Source organism: Bufo bufo, chromosome 1 (genome assembly GCF_905171765.1).
Source record: "Bufo bufo chromosome 1, aBufBuf1.1, whole genome shotgun sequence".
Classification (NCBI taxonomy): Eukaryota; Metazoa; Chordata; class Amphibia; order Anura; family Bufonidae; genus Bufo; species Bufo bufo.
Window position 1 is genome coordinate 517,712,797 of NC_053389.1, and position 25,144 is coordinate 517,737,940.

Below are 25,144 nucleotides of genomic sequence, written 5' to 3' on the forward strand. Positions count from 1 at the left end.
ACCTGAGTAATCAGGCTGGTGCAAATGAGGGCAAATGAGTGCGATGGACGTGTTTGTTATCATCCATCGGCGCTTGGACTGCCTGAACATTGAGCAGTGTAATACAACCTTAAGAGAAAGCGCCAGGACAGGAAGCTGAGTACATGAAGTGACTTTAAAAAATGAGATCCAGAAAACCATCCAATCCTTTTTCTGTATAAAAACTTACATAGAATAGTTCTATATCGGCTGGTAATGTGATACAAACATTTCTGATGTTGGTGTCTCTTTAAGACATAGTCAGTGGCCATGATATAGAGGTATTGACTAGATGGGTGAGGTCTCAGCAAGAGAAGAAATAGATGCTCTGATGTTCGTTACACACGTAGTCACTGAAAGTGAATATAGTTATCACTCATTACAAAGGTAAGACAACTCTCTAATGTTCTGCCTTGCCAGGTTTTAAGTGGATGACTCTTGTGTGAATCATATTTGTTCTTCATGATTCATACTGTATTATGGATAGTATAGTAGATTGCAACACACACTCCCCTGTTCATATTTTACACAAGAGTTAGCACCAATCAAGGTATGTTCAAAACTGAATTATTGTTCCCGGACTGATGTACATGTTCTCATACCAGCAATGATTTTCATAAGCTTATTAAGTTAACTTCCTCTACTCTTCCTTTACAACACTTCCGCCAAATAAGAATGGTCCACTGGCTGTCAGGGAAGCTTGGTATACAGCAGGAGGTGCTGATTCAGTAAAACTTGTATTTACTCATTTAGATCTCTGCTCTTTCTATGCTTAGGAGTCCAGTGGGCGCTCCTAATCAGTGAGCTGTCCTTGTATGATTGTGCATAGAAATATAGCTGGCAATCAATGAGTAGTACTGTCAACTGGACTACTTAGCACAGAATGAGCAGAGATTTAAATAAATAAGTTAGGCTAGTTTCACACTAGCGTTAGCTCTCCCTCAGGCTGTTCTGGTTACCACGGTTCCTGCTGGCTACTATTGAATATTTTGAAATCCGAGCACAACGCAGATGCGAAAGAGGGTTTATACTGAATCATTTCCCAACAAAACAATATACCATGCTGCCAAAGCTAGACCTGCATGTAAAAGCACATTATAGTATCATATATTATTATTGGTCAACCCACAGTTTTTGTTGGAAACAGTCAACAGCCTTATGTCTATGGGGAGCTCCCAACTCTGCCCGACATATGATGTAAGGAGACAGAAGGATCGAGCACTGAATTTGAGGTGTCTGGCAGTGGGTTTTTCCTTTCTCTCCATTGAAAGCACATACATGCTCAGGCAAACTTAACAGGGAGCCTGGAGACATAGCTGTCAGCAGAACGAGTGGTTTTGAAGATGTATGGTCAGTGGGCACCTGAAAATGTGATGTTTCCATTAAAGAGCCTCTGTCAACATGATCAACTCTATTAAACCAGGCATTCTGCCGGGTAGAGTTGATCATGCTGATAAAACAATACCTTTCTTTTTGTCTGTATGTTAAAACAGCTGCAAAATGGGCACTATTCTCATGCCCACTAGGAGGACTGAAAAGTCACTCCTTGGGTGAATAAAGGACACTACTTTATCACCTTCATTGGAAGTGCTGCAGTATTTTGTTTTTCATATTGTGGATGACTGGTTACATCTTCACCTACTGGTCCTCTGTACATTGGATGATCTGCAGTGCTGCTTGGATTCTGATTATCAAAGATAGATAGATAGATAGATAGATAGATAGATAGATAGATAGATAGATAGATAGATAGATAGATATCATCCTGAGAATGTACATTCAGTGCAGTAGGTGGTCACATGTAATATACATTTACAATGGAATACTGTTTGTTCTAAAGAGAGCCTTTCATCAGTTTTAACCCCCATAAACTCTCGTTTGCATGTGGTATGTGAGTACATAAAAGTTCATTTTCTCAGGGATGCTTGGTATAGAATAACATGGGTATGTTTTGTCTCCCTAGCACCTATTTAGCAGTGTTATGAGTTTAGAGGGGTAAAAACTGATGACAGGATCCTTAAATAATAAATAATACCATGATATTACATATTGAATTATAATTTTGAGACCCCATATTATTCTAAGATTGGGTTTTGGTTGTAAATAATAGTTTAATCCTCTGAAACCAGAGTTTTCTGTGCAGTAGAAGGGTTTGTTCCGACTCTCATATTAGATTGTCTAGTTCAGTTCATCTGATGATTTGATAGCCAACAATACATTTCTTTCTGTCCTATCTGCTTCTCTGCATTCCTGATAAGATGAAGATTGCTAGTGAAACTCTCATTCCTAAGACTGCAGGATATGAATCACCTCCTGGTATTTCCTTGGTTTCATAGTTACTGAACCTTAAAGCTGAACACACATAATTTCATATGTATCATGCAGTTCTCTTACATACGATATGTAAATTGTGATCTTCTACTATTACACTATGAATAATATTATAGGTTATGTATAAAGCATGTCTTACCTTTCTTTTACTCATATCATAAAATACATTTACATATTTTCATATACAGTCTTGAGAATTCCCAATAACAAATAGCTCAGTATTTGATATATTCTTTCAGTGTTTGATCTCATATAGTCTAATATACAGTGTACTATGTTCACCGTGAAACTTTTCGCTAGTGTTGATCTGTAGTTTTGGATGTTCTTGTCCAGTGACTGATCATAGCCTGAACCTTATGGTACAATCAGTCAGTTACATGTACCTGTTATAAAATGCATATATCCGTTTTTCTTCTCCCTGCTAAATCCAGTTGCACATATTTCTAGAGCAATGGGCCAAAAGCATGGTTAAATAACCGACTGGTCAAACAACTGAAATGTCATGTCTACAGCTAACCTAAATCTCACAAGGATTGTGATAATACAATCAGACCAGACTGAAACATTACTGTGCGATGTCTCCCATAGTATGGCCACCTCAAATATTATGTACACACTATGGGTGAAGAAGCATGATAATAACTTATCACGGATCCGTTACTTGGGGTGGAGTTGGCAATGACACATCACAGGCTTCAGCAGTTAAAAGTCTAAATAATATATATTGTCTCTCTAAAGTAAAGCAGTGGCATTCACTGGTATAAATTCCATGGTAAAAGGACACATAACATAACAACAATACCTTGCCCGTCTGGGCTCTAACTGAACCTAGGTTTTCTCGCCTAAAACACTCAGCAACACATGGGAGATCAGGCTTTACACAGTCAACAGGTCATGCAGCTTAAAGGCTTCTGACACTGAATGAGCATTTTAGCCCTGTATTTATTCCACAGTAATGATCCCAGTAGCTACACCTAGGTTTACTTTGGGCTAGGGGAAATAGTTGTACTGAAGTGGAGCGATAATGACAGGTCCCTTTATCAACCTACCCACCATTCCATAAAAATCCAGGCCCATAAAATACTTTAAAGAAAAATGCCTCAGCAACTACACTGAAACCACCCAGCTTTCTTGAATTATTTTACCTCACCCAGGGAGTATACAACCCCTCCAGTTCTTTACCAGCCACCATGCTGCACTCTATACTGAACCAACGACCTCTTTTAATCTTTTGTATAGTACGACAGAACACAATTCTTTTTTAGGGTTTTCAAAATGCTCACATGTTCATCACCACGTTTATATCCTAAGCATTTACTTGAATGTGTGTTTGACAAAACCTGGATGTCTTCATTTTGAAGTTTTCTTTTCTCTTTACACAACATAGATCAGTTTCCAAATTCATCTCATGGTGGATCATGCCGAGTAGCTCAGTATCCTCACAGAGACCTCTCCCCTATATTGTCAAGTGGAGATTCAGACATTGCCAGTCCATTGTTACAGACATATGTCCATATTGATTTAAGTCTCCTAAGTGCAGACCTTGTGAAAGAAATAGAGCACATGGTTATTGGTGTGGACTGCCTCCTAGTGCACTTTAACAAAGTAATAGGAAGAGGTAAGAATTATACATTATATTTAAAGTACTAAATGATATCATGATATAATCTGAAAATATAAAAAAATATAATAATACTGGGCATGTTGGGAAACAAACATAACTACATTTTGATTCATTTCAGGACATTTTGGATGTGTGTATCATGGTACGCTTTTAGACACTGATGGGAAGAAATTACATTGTGCCGTGAAATCTCTAAACCGTAAGTATAACAGAGAACATTATCTTGTCTTCTCTAAGTACTATCATCATGATAAAATATCTACAGAAACAGTGTGAATTATTGTTTACATATACTAATCACATGTACTTATTACCTTGATTATTCTCTGATATATTCTTTGTTAGTGACCTGTTTGCTGAATTAAATATAATCTGTAATAGAAAATAAACTACACTTTAAAGGGGAGAAAGTTCTCCCATGGCACTGGAAACAGTACTCCAAAATAACACAACATTAATAAAGCAGAGTAAGGGGTCATTTTAATGCAAATATGGCTCCAAAAGGTGCAATACTTAAATTCCAACTATGGAAAAAAAAAAGTATCCAGCCCCTCTCATATTTACAGTGGTCGTAATATCTATTAACACTAAAGACCCAAATGACTTGGTCCGAATATTACAGAAACATACAGGACAGGAAGCTGCATTTTGTAGGGTAACCCAGCCTAGTAGTAGGTCCATGTGCTAGGCTAGTGAAAAATGTATTTCACCAGACCCTAGTCTAGGAAGATGGCATCATATGGAAAAAGATATGGAGCAGAGACCCGGTACATCACCGGATCTAATGAAAAAGCTAATGAAAGCTAATAAATTGCTCCGATGCTCATCTCAGAGGGGCTGCCTGGTTGAAGAAGGGGATACGTCCGGGTTCAGCTCCGAACCCAGACAACCCCTTTAAGACAAATGATCACCAAAAGTCCAGCTCCTGGATTCCCTGGCAGGAAAGTGAAACGAACGGCCAACCATGAAATACATGGAGGTCCATCCGAGTGGAAACCTTTCTGTGACATCCATATGCCCTAATAAAAAAATAAAAAATCTAAAAACATTAGTACAAAGCAAAGACCGATTTCAATAACTGGATACAGTTATCACCAACATTTATTGCTTTTTTCTAAACACACAATCCACATCTAACATTGAAAATGAACTTTAACCTGTAATGATAGGAGGCTAATTATTACATAGTAATGAAGATTTCACAATAATTTTTCCTGTTTACATAATAATTTACAATTTCTTTGAAGTTAATTCACTTTTGTGATTGCTCAACATATGAAACTAAAACACTGAACGGGTTTCCTGTAAATCTATTAATAAGATTATTTGTAAAATTAAAGGGGTTGTACTACAATACTGAGTTATGTCTTAATTTAATCTTTAAGGTATTACAGATATTGAAGAAGTCTCACAGTTTCTCAAAGAAGGCATAATCATGAAAGATTTCAGCCATCCAAATGTTTTGTCTTTGCTGGGCATTTGTCTGCCCACAGAGGGTTCGCCATTGGTAGTGTTGCCATTTATGAAGCATGGAGATCTCAGAAACTTTATTCGAAATGATTCCCATGTAAGTACATTGAGTATTTATCATATAGAGACATAGAACAAAGTCTGGCCAATTGTTAGCGCCTAGTACAATTCTAACTTCTTTCTGAAGACATTATAATACATTTCCTAAGGCTACTTTCACACTAGCATTTTTACTGGATCTGGAAGGGTTCAGCATAAACGATTCCGTTACTGATAATACAACCATCTGCATCCGTTATAAACGGATCCGGTTGTATTATCTGTAACATAGCCAAGATGGATCCATCATGAACTCCATTGAAAGTCAATGGGGGACGGATCCGTTTTCTATTGTGTCAGAGAAAATGGATCCGTCCCCATTGACTTGCATTGTGGGTCATGACGGATCCGTCTTGCTCCGCATCCCAGGACGGAAAGCAAACCGCAGCATGCTGTGGTTTGCTCTCCGGTATGAGAACGGAATGCATTTTGGAGCATTCCGTTCGGTTCAGTTAGGTTTTGTCCCATTGACAATGAATAGGGACAAAACGGAAGCATTTTTTCGGGTATTGAGACCCTATGACGGATCTCAATACAGGAAAATATTAACGCTAGTGTGAAAGTAGCCTAAGTCAGGAATTTTTAAAGGGAGTCTGTCAGCACTTTTGATCATGCTATGCTGTAATACAAACATACCTTTTGTGGAGCTTTTTTCATTAGGAGTAGTGATAGTATGAAGTTTTATTCTGCCTTTGCGAGTATCCTGGGGGTGGGGCATTACTGTGGACTGCCCCCCGATCTCTGCCTGCACTGAGTTACTTCATGGGCCCTACTTTCTGCTCTGAGTGATAGCTGTGGCATCCAACCAGGAGACCAGTACATTATATATACCAATCATAGCAGAGAGGAGGGGCTGTGAAGTAGCTCAATGCAGGAAGAGAGCAATTCACAATGAAGCCCCGCCCCATGGCACTTGCAAGAGCACAATCTGACTGAATGAAGATTCATATCCAGACTGCTCTTGATGATAAAAGCTCCACAAAGGGGTATGTTTATTCTGCCCTCCCCAGCATCTACCTAGAGCTGTCAGCAGTTCAGCATGGCCAAAACTGCTGACATACTCCCTTTAAAAAAAAAGGTATATTAATCTAAACTCCATTAATTGTATTCTTATATAAGTAATTATATTCTAATTTTAACAATTTAGTATTATGCTGGCCTCATAGCCAAACCATGCCATGTGAAAACAATGATGCATGAGCACATTCATAAAACTATGCATCATGCGGTACCTTGCCAGCCCTGCAGCCACTGTCTAAACCAATTTCTATTGAAAGCTTGAATGAATGATGAGATACAGTCAGTGCCTATAGTATGGACAACAGTACATAACATGGAGTTGGTTTAAAGAGTTTATGGCAGTTTATATTGTTTTTTGAATGCAGAATAGAGTGTATTAAAAGACCACAATAAAATATCACTATAAGCTAAGAGGAGTATTGCAATTATAACATTATATCAAGTGGATAGAACAGTAATACCTGACACAGACCATGGACAAGAGCAGGAACAGTTTGCTGCTAAGATAGTAGTCTTTATAGACATGGAAAATTGCATTCAGACAGAGCTGAACAATTGTTACATATTTAAAATGTATTCTATGTTCATTGGAATAAAATGCATATACTAATGTTTTATTTCAGAACCCAACAGTGAAAGATCTCATAGGATTTGGCCTACAAGTTGCTAAGGGGATGGAATATTTAGCGAGCAAAAAGTTTGTACATAGAGACCTGGCAGCAAGGAATTGCATGTAAGTAATGCAGAAGTCTTTTAATCATTTTTCATATCCATATCAATTTTCCAATCTTGCATGGTTCAGGAGGTGTAAATCATTGCGTATGTTCGGTATATGATGGAGATGTCCATGCCTGCCCACAGTGGAAGAAGGATTCATCCTATTGGTCTACTAACCTCTTGTGTGCTTCTCGTCCTGCCAAGTTGGGAGATTACTAAACACAGCCTGCAGCATTATTATTATCATTGGGTGCTTTCCCAACTCTGGACTATGCTGTCCCACTGCGCCACTGCCACCCATATTCAAGTCCTTACATACCAGATACTGCTTTATTTACTACAGACAACACACTGGTGGCCAGTACAGGGGAATGTTACAACCCCTTCAAAGAATAATTAAAAGCCCACAAGCGGTAAAAATTGTTACAAAATACTTTAAAAAACACATCTGGCATATCTACTGGAGAGGGTTGTACATCAATAAGTAAAAATGTAAGACACAATCAGCAATACCTATTGTTAGTGAGACATCCTAGATTTCATCACTGTATAGCACTTTCACAACTAGGAATTAAAGCATTTCACATAAAATGTCACTAGTACATATAACAGCTCCTAATAATTCCCATAGGTCTGTAAAACAAATTCCCATGGATGGAGCCTCTCAGACTGGGGTGGGGAGCAAGTTCCACAGTGTTATAACTGAATGTAAGAAAGCTTGAGCACCAAAGAATTTAGGTGGATTCTGGGAGCTATATATTTTCTTTAGTCAGAGGAGAGGATGGGACATTGGGGTATGTGATACCAAAAGATCCTTGAAAAGTAAAAAGACCAGTCTTAAAAGAGTTTTCCAAGATTTTAATACTGATGACCTATCCTCTGGATAGGTCATCAGTATTTATAGGCGGGGGTCCGACACCCACCGATCAGCTGTTTGAGAAGGCCCCTGTGCTCCTGTGAGCACCACGGCCTTCTCCGTGCTTACCAAGCACAGCTCCATACCGCCCAGAGGATAGGTCATCAGTATTTAAATCTCGGAAAACCCTTTTAAAAAGAATTTTCCATTTTTATGGAAGGCAATAGAAATTGAAGGGCACATTTGTTGGCTGCAGATCTGTTCTGGTAGATTTAAGTACAATGCAGTGCCGTAATCCAATAAGGAAGAGACAAATGCATGTATACGTTTTGGTAGACCTTTCAGAGAAATAAGTTGCTGGGTTTGTTTCCTTATTAGAAATGTAATGGCATAATTTTAGGCAATACTTCTGATTGCCAAAAGCAAATTTGACCACATAAAGATCAGTTACTTTCCAGTTTGTTACAGCAGGATAATATATCGAGGCCATCATTGCCAAAAGACTGAGAAGGCTGAACAGTAAGCCAGTGAAAATCCCATAGTCTTTGGTCAAGGGATCGGAAGATCACATAAAGGGACTAAAAAATACAGTTAAAAAAGTTAAAGAAATACTTTTAAAAATATTTATCAAAAAAGGGGAGCTATATGGGGATAATGGATTGATACTTCCACTTTATCTTAGGTTATGAGGATGAATGGGAGCTCTTGTCATTAATACTTTAGGGAAGAAGACGGATTAGGGAAGACGCATGAGTAGTGGTAGATGGTCCTCCTACTATTAGTCGAATTCATGTTATATTTCAAATTTCTTTGTAGACACAATGAGGGAGATTTATCAAACTGGTGTAAAGTAGAACTGGCTCAGTTGCCCATAGCAACTAATCATATTCCACCTTTCATTTTCTAAAGGAGCTGTGGAAAATTAAACATGGAATCTAATTGGTTGGTATGGGCAACTAAGCCAGTTCTACTTTACACCAGTTTGATAAATCTCCCCCAATGTGTCCCTTGTGAATATATACTTACCTGTATGGAACTGCATGGAATAAAGTGCGTAATTTAGAGGGGTTTGCTCTTTCTGCAGTGGACCTAGCTTGTTTTACAGTGAAGTTCTGCAATCGACACAGCATTTACCTGGATGATACTTTTTATGGACTGGACTGCACACAAAGAGCTTGGGGGAGGGGTTATGGGGGGATGTTTTTATTTTTTGTATCCTTTTTTGTTTTTTGTTTCGTATTGCCAAAAACTTAATAAAAAATATCTGAATACAAAAAATTTAAGACAAAAATATCAATTTCAATTCACCCCCTTTCCAAAGTTAATACATAAAAATAAACAATAAAAATAAGCATAATTGGTATTGCGCACCCGAAAATGTCTCAACTAATAAAATATAAAATGATTGTGTACAGTGAACTCCGCAACGGAAAAAAATAGCCAGTTTACTATTCTGGTAGACTTACATACAATGCAGCGCTTTAATCCAGTCAGGAAGAGACAAATGCAGACCTTTCAGGGAAATAAGGTGCTGGGTTTGATTCCCTATCAGAAAAGTGATGGCATAATTTTAGGAAATGATTCTAATTGCCAAAAGCAATTGACCACATTAGTTACCTTCCAGTTTGTCACATCAGGTTGAAATATTAAGGCCATCATGGCGGAAAAGACTCAGAAGTAAACGTCTAGGTCTACTGGACACTGCACATAGACATTGAGCACTAGGGATGGACAAATCACTTAAAAGTCAACTGATTCAATTCGAATCCAGATAAATTCTACCTGAATCAAGAATGCTCCTATTGGCTTTAAAATTTCTGTATGACACTTTGAGGTCTCGAAGGACTCTTTTTCTCTCTTACCTCTCTCCCTTTTATTATTCATAATTTCTCTCTCTCTCTCTCTCTCTCTCTCTCTCTCATATACAAATGCATTTAAGGCTTCAAAGTTCAGAAGACCAGACCAGAAGAGACGTTTGGGCATAGCAAAGGCACAGACATAGCTTTATGTGTCAATTTTTATCCCAGAGGGAAAATATTTATTCCAGGAAATGTGTATGGCCTCTAAAAAAGGATATCCAGTCAAACAAAGCACATTTCTTTCAGGGGATATTTAGGAAGCTGATCTGGCATTCAGGTTATTTATAGTGCAGATCTAAATGTTGGTTTTACCCATCTAGCAATAAGGAGAACTAAGCTATGTACTTCTTTATGAATCATTGAATGTGGTAAATTGCAAGTCAGGATAACATTATAAAACTTCACCAACACAAATATTGCAGTTGCTATCAATGCAATGTCTCACGTCCTTTTGCCCATAGAGAAACAGTGATAAAACTAGATAAATTGAGATGATAGATAGATAGATAGATAGATAGATAGATAGATAGATAGATAGATAAACAAGATAGGTAGATTAGATAGATAGATAGATAGATAGATATGTATTAGATAGATAGATAGATATTAGATAGATAGATATTAGATAGATAGATAGATAGATAGATAGATAGATAGATAGATAGATAGATAGATAGAAGATAGATAGATATGAGATAGATAGATAGATAGATAGATAGATAGATATTAGATAGATAGATAGATAGATAGATAGATAGATAGATAGATAGATATTAGATAGATAGATATTAGATAGATAGATAGATAGATAGATAGATAGATAGATATTAGATAGATAGATAGATAGATAGATAGATAGATAGATAGATAGATATTAGATAGATAGATAGATAGATAGATAGATATTAGATAGATAGATAGATATTAGATAGATAGATGATAGATAGATAGAATAAACACATGAGACATTTATTAGAAAGATGCAATTCTGCATTTCCTTTTTGTCCTTGTAGAAATGTTTCCTGCACCGTCCAGTCTACCCCTTCTTTATAGATGTATTTGTAATTCTTAGATGATTGATGCCATGTCTGAGTCATTTCTCATTTCGACTTGTAGCAATAAAATCCACATTTAATTAAAGGCAGGTCATTGTACTTAAAAAGTCTTTAAATTTACTATGACATAATGATTTTAACGCCATAGAGCTGTAAATTAAAGTTAAAGTGAATAGGTCAAATGGCAAACAGGAGAAGTCTATGCTGCAGCAGTGTAACGTAATCTATAATGTAGAGAACAACACATTAGAAATGTTACATTGCTTTTACTGTGACCTGGAAGAATATGTTACTAAATAGACATTCATTATAACAGCACAAAAGTTTCTATGTTGGTTGAGGACTACAGATGGAGCAGAGCTAATATTAGTTCTTTCTGAAGTGTTGTTTTAGAGTTTTTCACAAGATTTTTGTAACTTGGTCCAGAGCAGGGTACTATATATTATAAGGAGAAAACCTTTATTCACCTTGTCTGTGTCCTGCCACTCCAAAGCTGTGGTCCCAGGTGCTGTGCCCCCCCCCCCCCCCCCGATTCTGCAGCGATGATATCATGTCTATCAATCACTTTCTCTTCCAATTGCTGTTGCCAGTCACTTGCCTTAGCAGTCACATGCCATTCATGCACATATGACAGCTGCGGCCATGGATTGGCTGCAGTAGTGAAGTAAATGATGAATGGCACAATGACATCTGCAGGAACAGTGAGGACTGGAACAACTAGGACCACAGCACAGCGCAGGGGTGGCGGGACATAGAAAAGGTGATTAAGGGTTTTTTCCTTTATTTATATAGCGTCCGGCTCTAGGCTAAACTCTATGAAAATCTATGAAAACTCTGTTAATTAGTCTAGAGTTAAATATATACAATAGATTTAATCTCAAATCATATGCAATTCTATTACTTCACTGTTATAGAAAAACCTTTCTGTAAAGGGGATTCCCTAGCTTATAGCAAATACAAAAAGGGCCTATTTGTGAGTGAATGCTCAATAGGTGATGCCAGCATAGCTCAGAAGTAATTTTTTATCATTTTCATTATCTTGCCCAGTTCTGTGTTGCATTTTTGCTTTGATGCTGCCAGGGCTTGCTGTGGGTGGGGTTACTATTGTAAAGGACTACTGTTCCCATGATCCACTCCCCTCTCACAGATATTGCTTTAGTTACAGTTGTCTAAATGCCCGTCTATTGCAAAGTATATGATAGTGCTGCAATTAGTTACACTTTATAGTCAGCAATGTAGCCTCCAATCCAATAGGGGCACTATGATGCTACATTTTCATTACACACATAGACTATTATAATACAGCCCAATAAACTGGCAAAGATCTATATATCTATTAGAAAATACTGTAGAATGGGGGAGACTTACTAAGCTAAATGCACCAGAATTCTGGTGGAGTACATGCTTTTACACTGCACTTATCATATGTTTTAGACACTATTTGCAGCTGGTTTGACGATGTGATGGGGATTCGCTCTGGTAGGCAGATTAGCGGACGCAGTACAGAGGCAAAAACAAAGTCTTTGACTTAAACAGTGCAGGGTTTATTCACACATAAACAAAAATGACAGTTCGTCGTCTTGGTGTTCATTCACACCAGGGCAAATCCACAGAACAAAAGGCATTCACCTTGTCAGCGGTTTTGGCAGTAGCAGTTGCCAACAGGCTTTAGGGCCTGCTTCCCAGCAATGCGTCTCTCAGCCCTTTAGTACGGCACACATCATGCAGATACCAAAGCACAGAGACTCCACAGATTCACTGTGAAATGGAGGATAATCCACACCCAGCCGAGACTGCTGGCTGGGTTTTATATCGCTAACCAAAACCCGGCCTGGAACGTGGGGAACAGCCACCCACCCTGCACTTTGGCTGCTCCCAGTAAGAGCCGGCCCGGATCGGCTTTATAGCCACACTAAATAACCAAAAGTGTCAGTCAGCACTAGCTGCCGCTGACACTTAAAATTATCGACTCTTACCTCACCGAGGCCAGGAACCACGGTGACACATATCTTCCGTCAATGACGGCCCCTTGCGCTTTCCTACAGTAGCTTAATGTTATTGCTTTAGTTATTTTTCTTCACTGGGAGATACAATACACTAAGGGACACAGCAGCAGATGAGGCTCATACATAGGTAGAATATATTCCAAGATTGCGTTATAGCCGCATTTGAACATGGTTTGCAACTTGTTTTCCCTTTCCTAGCCTTCCTACTTCATTATATCAAGTGTTGTCTGTCTAATGGAGACACCTCTGGAAAATTTTGACCTTTGAATTTATGTATTCATGCTTTGGCCCTGGAAAAAGTACTAAAAGTGGCCCTGTTTTGTAGTGGGGTCCAAATAGATGCAAGGCAGGGCCAACAGAAGGAAGCCCAGACTGGCCCACAGGGATACAGATGAATCCCCCAGTGGGCCCCTGAGCAAGGTGGTCCCCTAGTCTCCCACCCCCTGCACAAGTGGCACATAGCACAGTAGATTTACTGCACTACATACTGTACAGCACCTCTACCAGCCTATGTTCATATAAAAAATATAAAAAATTGATGGATTATTGAAGAAACTCCCCAGTTTAATATTATAGACTTGATCATATAGCTGAGATGACTTCTTGGTATAGAGGAAAGCTAGCCAGTATCCTCTTCTCCCCAGGACCTACCTTCTCAAAGTCACTGCAGGGACCCCCATATTCAATCATCTGGTAGCATCTTGCTGCTGTGTGAGCAGGTATATATGAATGTATCCCTTTGGTGGGCCCCCAAAATAAATTTTACTGGTGGGCCCTAAGCACCCCAGTCCGACACTGAACACAAGTAGTCAGGGCCAGCAATACCATATTGTGGCACATTATACTACCCCAACTGAGCCAAACACCACAGTCCATCACAAAATACTGCCGCCAGAAGCACAAAATACATCCCCAAAAACTTCTACTGGACGGCCGTGAGGAAGGCCCAGGCGGCCCCCCTGGGTATCGGCCCACCGGGAAGTTTCCCTGTAAGCTCTATGGCCAAACCTCCCCTATTCAGGGATGTGGATTGTTTTAAGCACATTAATTAAATATACTGTGCCAGGTACAGTATACCTACAGAAAAAACAGCATGTTACGTGTACTTTTATTTTCCTTCACTCAAACCCCCAGCAAATTAACATAAAAACACACCAATAAAAGAAATTATTTTTTCCCTGCAAAACCTAAGTCATACAAGTATTTTAAAGAGCCTCTGTCAGCATGGTCAACACTATTAAACATGGTATACTGCCTGGTAGGGTTGATGATGCTGATTAAAACGACACCTTTCTTTTGTCTGTATGTGAAACAACGAAACAACTGCAGAGATATCTGTGTTTTTATTCATATTCAAATTAGCATGTTGGAGCACCAGAGGGCACGGCTGAATCCTTGGAGCATTGCTTTTGTAACACCCCTGTGCTCTACACACTCCCCCCTCACCTTGATTGACCGGACTAGATATCAGCATGCAGAGATGTCTCATATCTTGTACATATCATATACACTACTAACTATAGCCTTACCATGAGAAGAGTGGCTGTATGCTTACAAAGCTAATGTATATTACTGGTATACTCAAACCAGTTATATGTATTAGTAATATGTATTAGGGCGGGTTCACATTGGCGTTACGGAATTCCATTATAGGTTCTGTTATAAAAAAGTTATAACGGAATATAATGGAATTTTTGGGCGGAATGCAAAATGGAAGCCTTTAACCAACTCCCTAACGCAGGGATGCGTCCTGCGGGCGGCCGGGTTATTCCTCCTGGACGCATCGGCACGTCATCTCGCGAGATTTCCTGTAAACGTGCGCTCACAGGAGCGCGCGTTCACAGGATCGCAAGGTAAACGAGTTGATCTACAGCCTGCCAGCGGCGATCATTCGCTGGCAGGCTGTAGATGCGATTTTTTAACATCAGAAAGGTATATTAGACGCTGTTTTGTTAACAGCGTCTGATATACCTGCTACCTGGTCCTCTGGTGGTCCCTTTTGCTTGGATCGACCACCAGAGGACACAGGCAGCTCTGTAAGTAGCCAACCAAAAAAAACAAAAAAAACAATAACCCCATATAGAATAAGAGAGCACACATAAAATATATGTCGTTTATTAAAGACACATTAAATGACAATAAATATAACATAAAGGCACAGAGTAAAGGGGGTGGTGGTGCACCCCATGTGGTGGGACCAAAATCAACCTCCCTCACATATACCGGACTAACGAAGCCTTTCTCGGCGAAACGCGCGTCGAGGTGCAGCTCTGGTCACAGACCTTGGGTTCCGGCATACCATGGGTAATTTGTGTTTTTGTTTCATGCATTGTTACTTTGTTAATTCAGTATGATTTATTGCTTACACACAGCATTCCTGCTCTGCCCTTGATTGTGTTACTATTTGGTAATCCGCATTTATCGGATTGCCATCTATGTTACCATTGGGGGGTACTTGTGCTGTGTGTGACCACATTGACTTTTTTGTATTATTGTATGTAGCATACACATGGTTATAGGTTACTTTGGGGGAACTTACAGCTCTCCCATTAGTATGCAGCTTTATACCCAATGTCTGTGACCCCCTTTTCCCTGTTAGTCCGGTATATGTGAGGGAGGTTGATTTTGGTCCCACCACATGGGGCGCACCACCACCCCCTTTACTCTGTGCCTTTATGTTATATTTATTGTCATTTAATGTGTCTTTAATAACCTACATATATTTTATGTGTGCTCTCTTATTCTATATGGGGTTATTGTTTTTTTTGTTGGTTGGCTCAGTATATCATACTAGACCCCAGTGTATCTATATACCCAATTTGAGTTTTTTTCTTATAGGTTGGTCTAAAAGCTCTGTAAGTAGCACCAAGCACCACACTACACTACACCCCCCCCCCCTGTCACTTATTAACCCCTGATCACCCCATATAGACTCCCTGATCACCCCCCTGTCATTGATCACCCCCTGTAAGGTTCCATTCAGACGTCCGTATGTGTTTTGCGGATCCGCAAAACACGGACACCGGCAATGTGCTTTCCGCATTTTGCGGATCCGCACATTGCCAGAACTATATAGAAAATGCCTTTTCTTGTCTGCAATTGCGGACAAGAATAGGACATGTTCTATATTTTTGCGGAACGGAAGTGCAGACCCAGAAGTGCAGATCCGCAATTCCGGATCCGAGCGGGACAAAGTCTGTCCCCATAGAAATGAATGGGTCCGCAATTCCGTTCCGCGAAATGCGGAACAGAATTGCAGACGTGTGAATGGGGCCTAAGGGTCCCTTATCACCGCCAGTTAGTTAGCTACTTGTTAGGTAGTTAGCGCCCACCGCACCGCAGTCACTGATTAGGTGCTGATTAGCGTCATCGCTGTCGCTAATCAGCACTAGTACTATATAGTATCTGTAAGTGATCAAGACTGATTCCAATCAGATCTATATCAGTACATTAGGGTCACCTTAGGCTCCAAAAAAAACGCAGTGTTCGCCGGATCAGGCCTGATCTTGTGCGCACACTTGCGTTCAGTCTGCCCCACCGCAGTGACCGAATTTTTTTTTTCTGATCACTGCAAAAACACAGTAAAATCGCTGCGGTGCTATAAAGATCACTTTTGAGCTTTTTGGATCTTTATTAGCGATCGCAGCTTTTTTTTTTTTTGCACATTTTTTGGCAGAGATTTTTTCATCCACATTGATCGATGCGAATGAAGAAATCTGTGCCGTTCATTTTTTCTTTCAGCCCAGAGGCTGAACGAAAAAAAAAAAACGCATTACCCGTATGCTCAATATAAAGCCTCATGCACACAACCGTGCCATATTTTGCGGTCCGCAAACCGCGGATGTGCAAAAAACGGAAGGCGCCCGTGTTGACTTCCACAATTTGCGGAACGGAACGGGCGCCGGAAATATAAATGCCTATACTTGTCCGCATAGGACATGTTATATTTTTTTAGCGGGGCCGCGGAACGGAGCCACGGATGCGGACAGCATGGGGCCGCAAAACGGCGGCTCGGATGCGGACCCAAACAACGGTCGTGTGCATGAGGCCTAAGGAGAATAGCAGAAACTCCTAATGCTGGCCATACATGTAATGATTGCGGAGACCCTCAAATGCCAAATAGCGGAAAGGGAGACTTTGTGAGAAAAAAACAAAAAAAAATCTATTTCCGCTAACTTGTGCCAAAAAAAAAATCTTCTATGAACTCGCCATGCCCCTCACGGAATACCTTGGGGTGTCTTCTTTCCAAAATGGGGTCACATGTGGGGTATTTATACTGCCCTGGCATTTTAGGGGCCCTAAAGCGTGAGAAGAAGTCTGGAATCCAAATGCCTAAAAATGCCCTCCTAAAAGGTACTCGTTGGACTTTCGGCCCCTTTGCGCATCTTGGCTGCAAAAAAGTGTCACACATGTGGTATCGCCATACTCAGGAGAAGTACGGCAATGTGTTTTGGGGTGTCTTTTTACATATACCCATGCTGGGTGAGAGAAATATCTCTGTAAATTGACAACTTTGTATAAAAAAATGGGAAAAGTTGTCATTTACAGAGATATTTCTCTCACCCAGCATGGGTATATGTAAAAATACACCCCAAAACACATTGCTCTACTTCTTCTGAGTACGGCGATACCACATGTGTGACACTTTTTTGCAGCCTAGGTGCACAAAGGGGCCCAAATTCCAATGAGTACTTTTAGGATTTCACAGGGCATTTTTTACGCATTTGTATTCCAAACTACTTCTCTCACTTTAGGGCCCCTAAAATACCAGGGCAGTATAAATACCCCACAAGTGACCCCATTTTGGAAAGAAGACACCCCAAGGTATTTCGTGAGGGGCATGGCGAGTTCATGTAAAATTTTATTTTTTGTCACACGTTAGTGGTGGCCAGTGCGGCCGGCCCCCCCTCCTCCCCTAATTAAAATGACCGACCCCCCATCATTGGTGGCAGCGGAGAGTTCCGATCGGAGTCCCAGTTTAATCGCTGGGGCTCCGATCGGTTACCATGGCAGCCAAGACACTACTGCAGTCCTGGTTGCCATGGTTACTTAGCAATTTTCGAAGCATTATACTTACCTGCGATGTCTGTGACCTGCCGGGCGCTCCTCCTACTGGTAAGTGAAAGGTCTGTGCGGTGCATTGCTTATAGCACAGACCTTTCACTTACCAGTAGGAGGAGCGCCCGGCCGGTCACAGACATCGCAGGTAAGTATAATGCTTCTAAAATTGCTAAGTAACCATGGCAGCCAGGAATGCAGTAGCGTCCTGGTTGCCATGGTTACCGATCGGAGTCCCAGCGATTAAACTGGGACTCCGATCAGAACTCTCCGCTGCCACCAATGATGGGGGTCGGTCATTTTAATTAGGGGGGGAGGGAGGGGGGGGCGGCCGCACTGGCCACCAATGAGTTAAAAACAGGGAGGGGAGGGAGGGGGGGCCGGCCGCACTGACCACCAATGAGTTAAAAACAAGGGGGGAGGGAGGGGGGTCGGCACTGGCCACCAATGAGTTGAAAACGGAGGGAGGGGGGGCCGGCCGCACTGGCCACCAATGAGTTAAAAACAGAGGGGGGGGGCGGCCGCACTGGCCACCAATGAGTTAAATATAGGGGAGGGAGGGGGGCCGGCTGCACTGGCCACCAATGAGTTAAATACAGGGGAGGGAGGGAGGGGGGTCCTGCCCCCTGCTGCCTGGCAGCACCTGTCAGGCAGCAGGGGGCAGTCATGTACACAGTTATTTTAGTATATTCTAACTTGAAGCGTCCCCATCACCATGGGAACGCCTCTGTGTTAGAATATACTGTTGGATCTGAGTTTTCACAAAGTGAAAAATCAGATCTGAAAATAAACAGTCATGCAGACGGATCCATTCTGAACGGATCCGCTCCTAACGCAAGTGTGAATGTAGCCTAAGAGAAAAAAATATATAAAATAAAAAAATCATTTTCCGCTAACTTGTGCCAAAAGAAAATATTCTAGGAACTGAAATTGAGACGACCTTGACGCGGTGAGTGGCTTACTATGCTTTGGCCAAAATATAAACCAATGTCTCATCCAGCATGGAGGGCAGAGTGCTGGATGCAGTGTGCGATCACATTTGCATTTTCCGTTCCTATTCTAGGAACTCGCCAAGCCCCTCACAGAATACCTTGGGGTGTCTTCTTTCCAAAATGGGGTCACTTGTGGGGTATTTATACTGCCCTGGTATTTTAGGGGCCCTAAAGCGTGAGAAGTAGTTTGGAATCCAAATGCGTAAAAAATGCCCTGTGAAATCCTAAAGGTACTCATTGGAATTTGGGCCCCTTTGTGCACCTAGGCTGCAAAAAAGTGTCACACATGTGGTATCGCCGTACTCAGGAGAAGTAGGGCAATGTGTTTTGGGGTGTATTTTTACATATACCCATACTGTGTGTGAGAAATATCTCTGTAAATGACAACTTTTTAAAAAATGTATACAAAGTTGTCAATTTACAGAGATATTTCTCTCACCCAGCATGGGTATATGTAAAAATACACCCCAAAACACATTGCCCTACTTCTCCTGAGTACGGCGATACCACATGTGTGACACTTTTTTGCAGCCTAGGTGCGTAAAGGGGCCGAAAGTCCAACGAGTACCTTTAGGCTTTACAGGGTTGCTCACAATTTAGCCCTGCCCAAAATGCCAGAACAGTAAACACACCCCACAAATGACCCCATTTCGGAAAGTAGACACCCCAAGGTATTCACTGAGGGGCATAGTGAGTCCGTGGGAGATTTTTTTTTTTTTTTGCCAGAAGTTAGCAGAAATGGAAACTTTATTTATTTAATTTTTTTCTCAGAAAGTGTCATTTTCCGCTAACTTGTGAAAAAAAATTAAATCATACATTAAATCACCATGCCCCTCCGCGAATACTTTGGGGTGTCTTCTTTCTAAAATTGGGTCATTTGGGGGGTATTTATACTATCCTGGCATTCTAGCACCTCAAGAAACATGACAGGTGCTCAGAAAGTCAGAGCTGCTTCAAAATGCGGAAATTCAAATTTTTGTACCATAGTTTGTAAATGCTATAACTTTTGCGCAAACCAATAAATATACACTTATTGGATTTTTTTTTATCAAAGACATGTAGCACAATAAATTCTGACACAAACTTGTATAGAAATGTAATTATATTTGAACAATTTAGCCAGAGAAAGTTAAAAATACACTTTTTTTGAGAAAATTGCGGCCTATTTTGATTAATATCGGAAAAATTAAAAATCTTAGCAGCAATCAAATACCACCAAAAGAAAGCTGTATTTGTGAGAAGAAAAGGAAGTAAAATTCATTTGGGTGGTAAGTTATATGACCGAGCAATAAACCGCAAAACTAGTGTAGTGCAGAATTGTAAAAAGTGGTCTGGTCATTAAGGGGGTTTAAGCTAGGGGAGCTGAGGTGGTTAAGAGGCATTCCGTTTTGCTCCGTCCTAATACATGTCTATGGGGATACATAACGGTTCCGTTTGGTTCCGTTATACATGACAGAAAAAATAGTCCTGTCAACAGGACTATTTTTTTCTGTTATGTATAACTGAAAAATATAAAAAACACAAACATTTTAAAAATGTAAATCATCCCTTTTCCAAATTTATATATAAAAATAAATAAATAATAAAAATTATAAACATCATTATTATTGCTGCAATTTGCTGGGTGTTTTTTCCAACAATGCTCCTAAAAACATTAAATAAAAAGGGATGTTCCGCAAAATTGTACCAGGCAAAACTACAGCTTGCCCAGCAAAAAATGATCCCTCACACAGCTCTGTGGAAGGAAAAATAAAAATTTTATGTTTTTTGGGGGGTTTTCAACTAGAAAAACATAATAGAAAAAAATGAATTTGAATGCGGGGAGGAAAAATTGGCTGCATCCTGAATCCAAGGGGTTAATATGTAAAAGTGCTGAGTTGCCATGACCATGTGTTAAGAATCTTTTAGATTTTAAGGCATTCCACACAAAAAAATATTTTTAGTTTTATCAACGGAAAGAACAATATAAATTTCCCATCATACAGCCACATGATTTTATCATGAAGATGAATGTTAATAAGTTCACAGGTTTCTCTGCTTTATACTAAATTATAATTGTATTTCCTGTGTCATATTTCTTAGTTTTCATTAGCCTGAATACAGTGATGCTAATAATAAAATTACACACATATGAACAGTTCTCATCCTGTATGATCTTAAGCAATAACTGCATTTATGAGTAGGTTTCAACTTCCAGCTAAAACGTGTTCTAACATTAACGGATTGCTACTTGATTTACTTATTTGTGGAGTGCTCAGGAACACTGATGTCATATTCTAATAAATTTTGTGCTTCAGTTCCTGTCCATTTTTTAAGATACTTGTTTGTTGTCAGTGAATGAGATCCGGCAGCACACTCAGAGGCAGCAAACTTATTGCTCACTGTTGAAAAGTGGATACGATTCAGGCAATGCTCTATGAGAGTAGGGCCATACTGTCAGGTGTTTTATGCAGTTTTTGAAGCCAAAGTCAAGAGTGGATCAAAAAAGGAGGGAAAGTATACAGGACAGATACTTTCTCTCTCACTCCACTCCTGGTCTTGTTTTCCAAGACTGCATCTAAAACCTGCACATGTGGCGGCACCTAACAGCCTGGATTCAGAATGTGATACAGTGTAACAAACTATCAGTAACAAGTAGGCAGCTCCTGTTAAAGGGAACCTGTCAGGTCAAACAAGGTGTTTGAGCGTCAGGCAGCATGTTATAGAGCAGGATGAGCTGAGCAGATTCTATATAGTTTTATGGGACAATATTCAGTAAAATTTGTACTTTACACATTTAAATTTCTTCTCATTCTGGGCTTTGAAATAAAGGAGACGGTCCTATCAGTGACGGACAGCTTTCTCTGTATACACAGTCATAAGGGAAAGGCACTGATAGGACCGTCTCCTTGTCTTCAAAGCCCAGAATGAGCAGGAATTTAAATGTGTAAAGTACAAATTTACTGAATCTTTTCCCATAAAACTATATAGAATCTGCTCAGCTCATCCTGCTCTATAACATGCTGCCTGATGCTCAAACACCTTGTTATGAATGACAAGTTATGCTGAATCTTTCCCCACAAAACTATATATCACTATTTATCAATATACACTCACCTAAAGAATTATTAGGAACACCTGTTCTATTTCTCATTAATGCAATTATCTAGTCAACCAATCACATGGCAGTTGCTTCAATGCATTTAGGGGGGTGGTCCTGGTCAAGACAATCTCCTGAACTCCAAACTGAATGTCAGAATGGGAAGGAAAGGGGATTTAAGCAATTTTGAGCGTGGCATGGTTGTTGGTGCCAGACGGGCCGGTCTGAGTATTTCACAATCTGCTCAGTTACTGGGATTTTCACGCACAACCATTTCTAGGGTTTACAAAGAATGGTGTGAAAAGGAAAAAACATCCAGTATGCGGCAGTCCTGTGGGCAAAAATGCCATGTGGATGCTAGAGGTCAGAGGAGAATGGGCCGACTGATTCAAGCTGATAGAAGAGCAACGTTGACTGAAATAACCACTCGTTACAACCGAGGTATGCAGCAAAGTATTTGTGAAGCCACAACATGCACAACCTTGAGGCGGATGGGCTACAACAGCAGAAGACCCCACCGGGTACCACTCATCTCCACTACAAATAGGAAAAAGAGGCTACAATTTGCACAAGCTCACCAAAATTGGACTGTTGAAGACTGGAAAAATGTTGCCTGGTCTGATGAGTCTCGAATACTGTTGAGAAATTCAAATGGTAGAGTCCGAATTTGGCGTAAACAGAATGAGAACATGTATCCATCCTCTGATGGCTACTTCCAGCAGGATAATGCACCATGTCACAAAGCTCGAATCATTTCAAATTGGTTTCTTGAACATGACAATGAGTTCACTGTACTAAAATGGCCCCCACAGTCACCAGATCTCAACCCAATAGAGCATCTTTGGGATGTGGTGGAACGGGAGCTTCGTGCCCTGGATGTGCATCCCTCAAATCTCCATCAACTGCAAGATGCTATCCTATCAATATGGGCCAACATTTCTAAAGAATGCTATCAGCACCTTGTTGAATCAATGCCACGTAGAATTAAGGCAGTTCTGAAGGCAAAAGGGGGTCCAACACCGTATTAGTATGGTGTTCCTAATAATTCTTTAGGTGAGTGTATATCGATCTGCTCAGCTCCTCATGCTCTATAACATACTGCCTGCCGCTCAAACACCTTGTTATGAATGACAAGTTATGCTGAATCTTTCCCCACAAAACTATATATCGATATATATCGATCTGCTCAGATCCTCATGGCGACAGGTTCCCCTTGATGTATTTAGCTCACAGGGTGTTCCCATTCACTGTCAGTGAACAAATACAGAGGTCCTTTAACTTACAATGGCCTCAGAATACAATATTTTCAACATACAATAGTCTTTTCTGAGCAGTCATAACTTTATATCAGACTTAAGTGAGGCAACCCTTTTAACATAATGTAAAATGCCTTAGACACTGCTGACTTGTGCTTCATGTGATTGACTTGAAGACCCAACCAGTCAACTCAGCCATTTCACTGGTCAAACACCAGTATTGGCTGTCTAGTAGCACCTCTCTACAGTACAGTGTGGTATTACATGTCTTGTACTGCCCTTTACCTGTATCTAGGTGAGCTGCCTCTTTGGAGCCGCTCTCACCTGGTGTCCATTTTATTTTTCTGGTGCACTGTGTGTATTGTACTTAAACCTGAAGAAGCCCCTGTCCTCAGTGATTTACAGCTTTCATCTATTCCTGACTTTAATATGTAAGGGCATGCTGTATCTGTAGTATGTAGCTGCTTCATTTCCGTTAATCTTAGTTCTATTTTATTATAGGATGACTTAGGGCTTTGGGTCCTGTTACTAGTTCTCCATACAGTTATGGTCTCACGTTACAATGGTTTCAACATACAAATCTGCACTGAATCATGCAGATTTTGGTGTGGATTTACTTTGTGGATTTTCCTATGTAATCTGAAAAGAAGAAGTAAAAAGCCAATGGTTTTGCAATCCATAGTTGTGGATTTTGCTGCAGATCCATGGGTAATTTGCTGCAAAATACACAATAGTACATTACCTCCAGATTTTGCTGTGGATTTTGGCCTCTTCAAAAAATCCAAAACATAATGAGCGTGCTGCCTATTTCAAAATCTACTCCACATGTCTAAATCCACATAGATAGATGAGAATTGGGTTTAGAAAATCCAGTCTACTTGTATTACACTCTAAATTGCTGCAGATTCGCCGTGCAGACCCTGCAGAACAATTCCTGGCAAATCCACCACGCCAAGTCTACCCTTATGTTCTGCAATAATATTTTGTAATGCTGAATTCTTTAAGAGTTGGAGACAAATTGGTTTGAAATAGAGCAAGGCTGTGAAAAAATTATTCAGTCATGAATTTAATGTCCTCCTGTAGGCTTGATGAAACATTCACTGTCAAGGTGGCAGATTTTGGTCTTGCCCGAGATGTCTATGATAAGGAATATTACAGTGTTCACAACAAAACCGCAGCCAAACTGCCAGTGAAGTGGATGGCCCTGGAAAGTCTGCAGACCCAGAAGTTCACCACCAAATCTGATGTGGTAATTATTTTATTTATTGCATTCATTACTGTTTAACTATACTTTTTATCAGTTTTAATGCAGTTTTTGTGTTGAGAGTTAATGTTTTTTTTCAGGAATATAAATTGATAGCCAAATTAAAAGTGAGAGTAGGCAGTACTTCAACGATAGTGGGGGGGGGAATCAATTGCTTTCATTTACCTATAAGGTGTACAGTATTTCGACTCATTTAGGGCGGTTGGAGTTTTGCCCAGATAAACTGTAACATTTGCACAAGGGGCCAGGTTTCCTGGAGTATAATATAACACATTAGGAGTAACATCAATGGCGTATTCTTAGAATAAGTCATCAATGTGTTATTGGATGGGGTTCAATCCACAAGGTTAGCATTGACCACCGTGACTGCAGGCCTCTGAGGTCTGAGGCCCTGTTTGACATTTGTTATGTGCCACTATTGCTATACCCTATATGGCCAG

General features: G+C 40.2%; 1 protein-coding gene across 3 annotated transcripts in view; it reads left to right on the forward strand.

The window, feature by feature from the left end:
* Window positions 1–25,144, forward strand: part of MET (MET proto-oncogene, receptor tyrosine kinase) — a 137,209-nt gene that overhangs the window by 107,389 nt on the left and 4,676 nt on the right. For all 3 annotated transcript variants that reach the window (XM_040411368.1, XM_040411377.1, XM_040411384.1), the window contains 5 exons: window positions 3,737–3,967; window positions 4,092–4,172; window positions 5,359–5,540; window positions 7,186–7,295; window positions 24,524–24,689. In XM_040411368.1, the coding sequence (XP_040267302.1) occupies window positions 3,737–3,967; window positions 4,092–4,172; window positions 5,359–5,540; window positions 7,186–7,295; window positions 24,524–24,689 (770 nt within the window). The remainder of the gene's footprint in view (window positions 1–3,736; window positions 3,968–4,091; window positions 4,173–5,358; window positions 5,541–7,185; window positions 7,296–24,523; window positions 24,690–25,144) is intronic.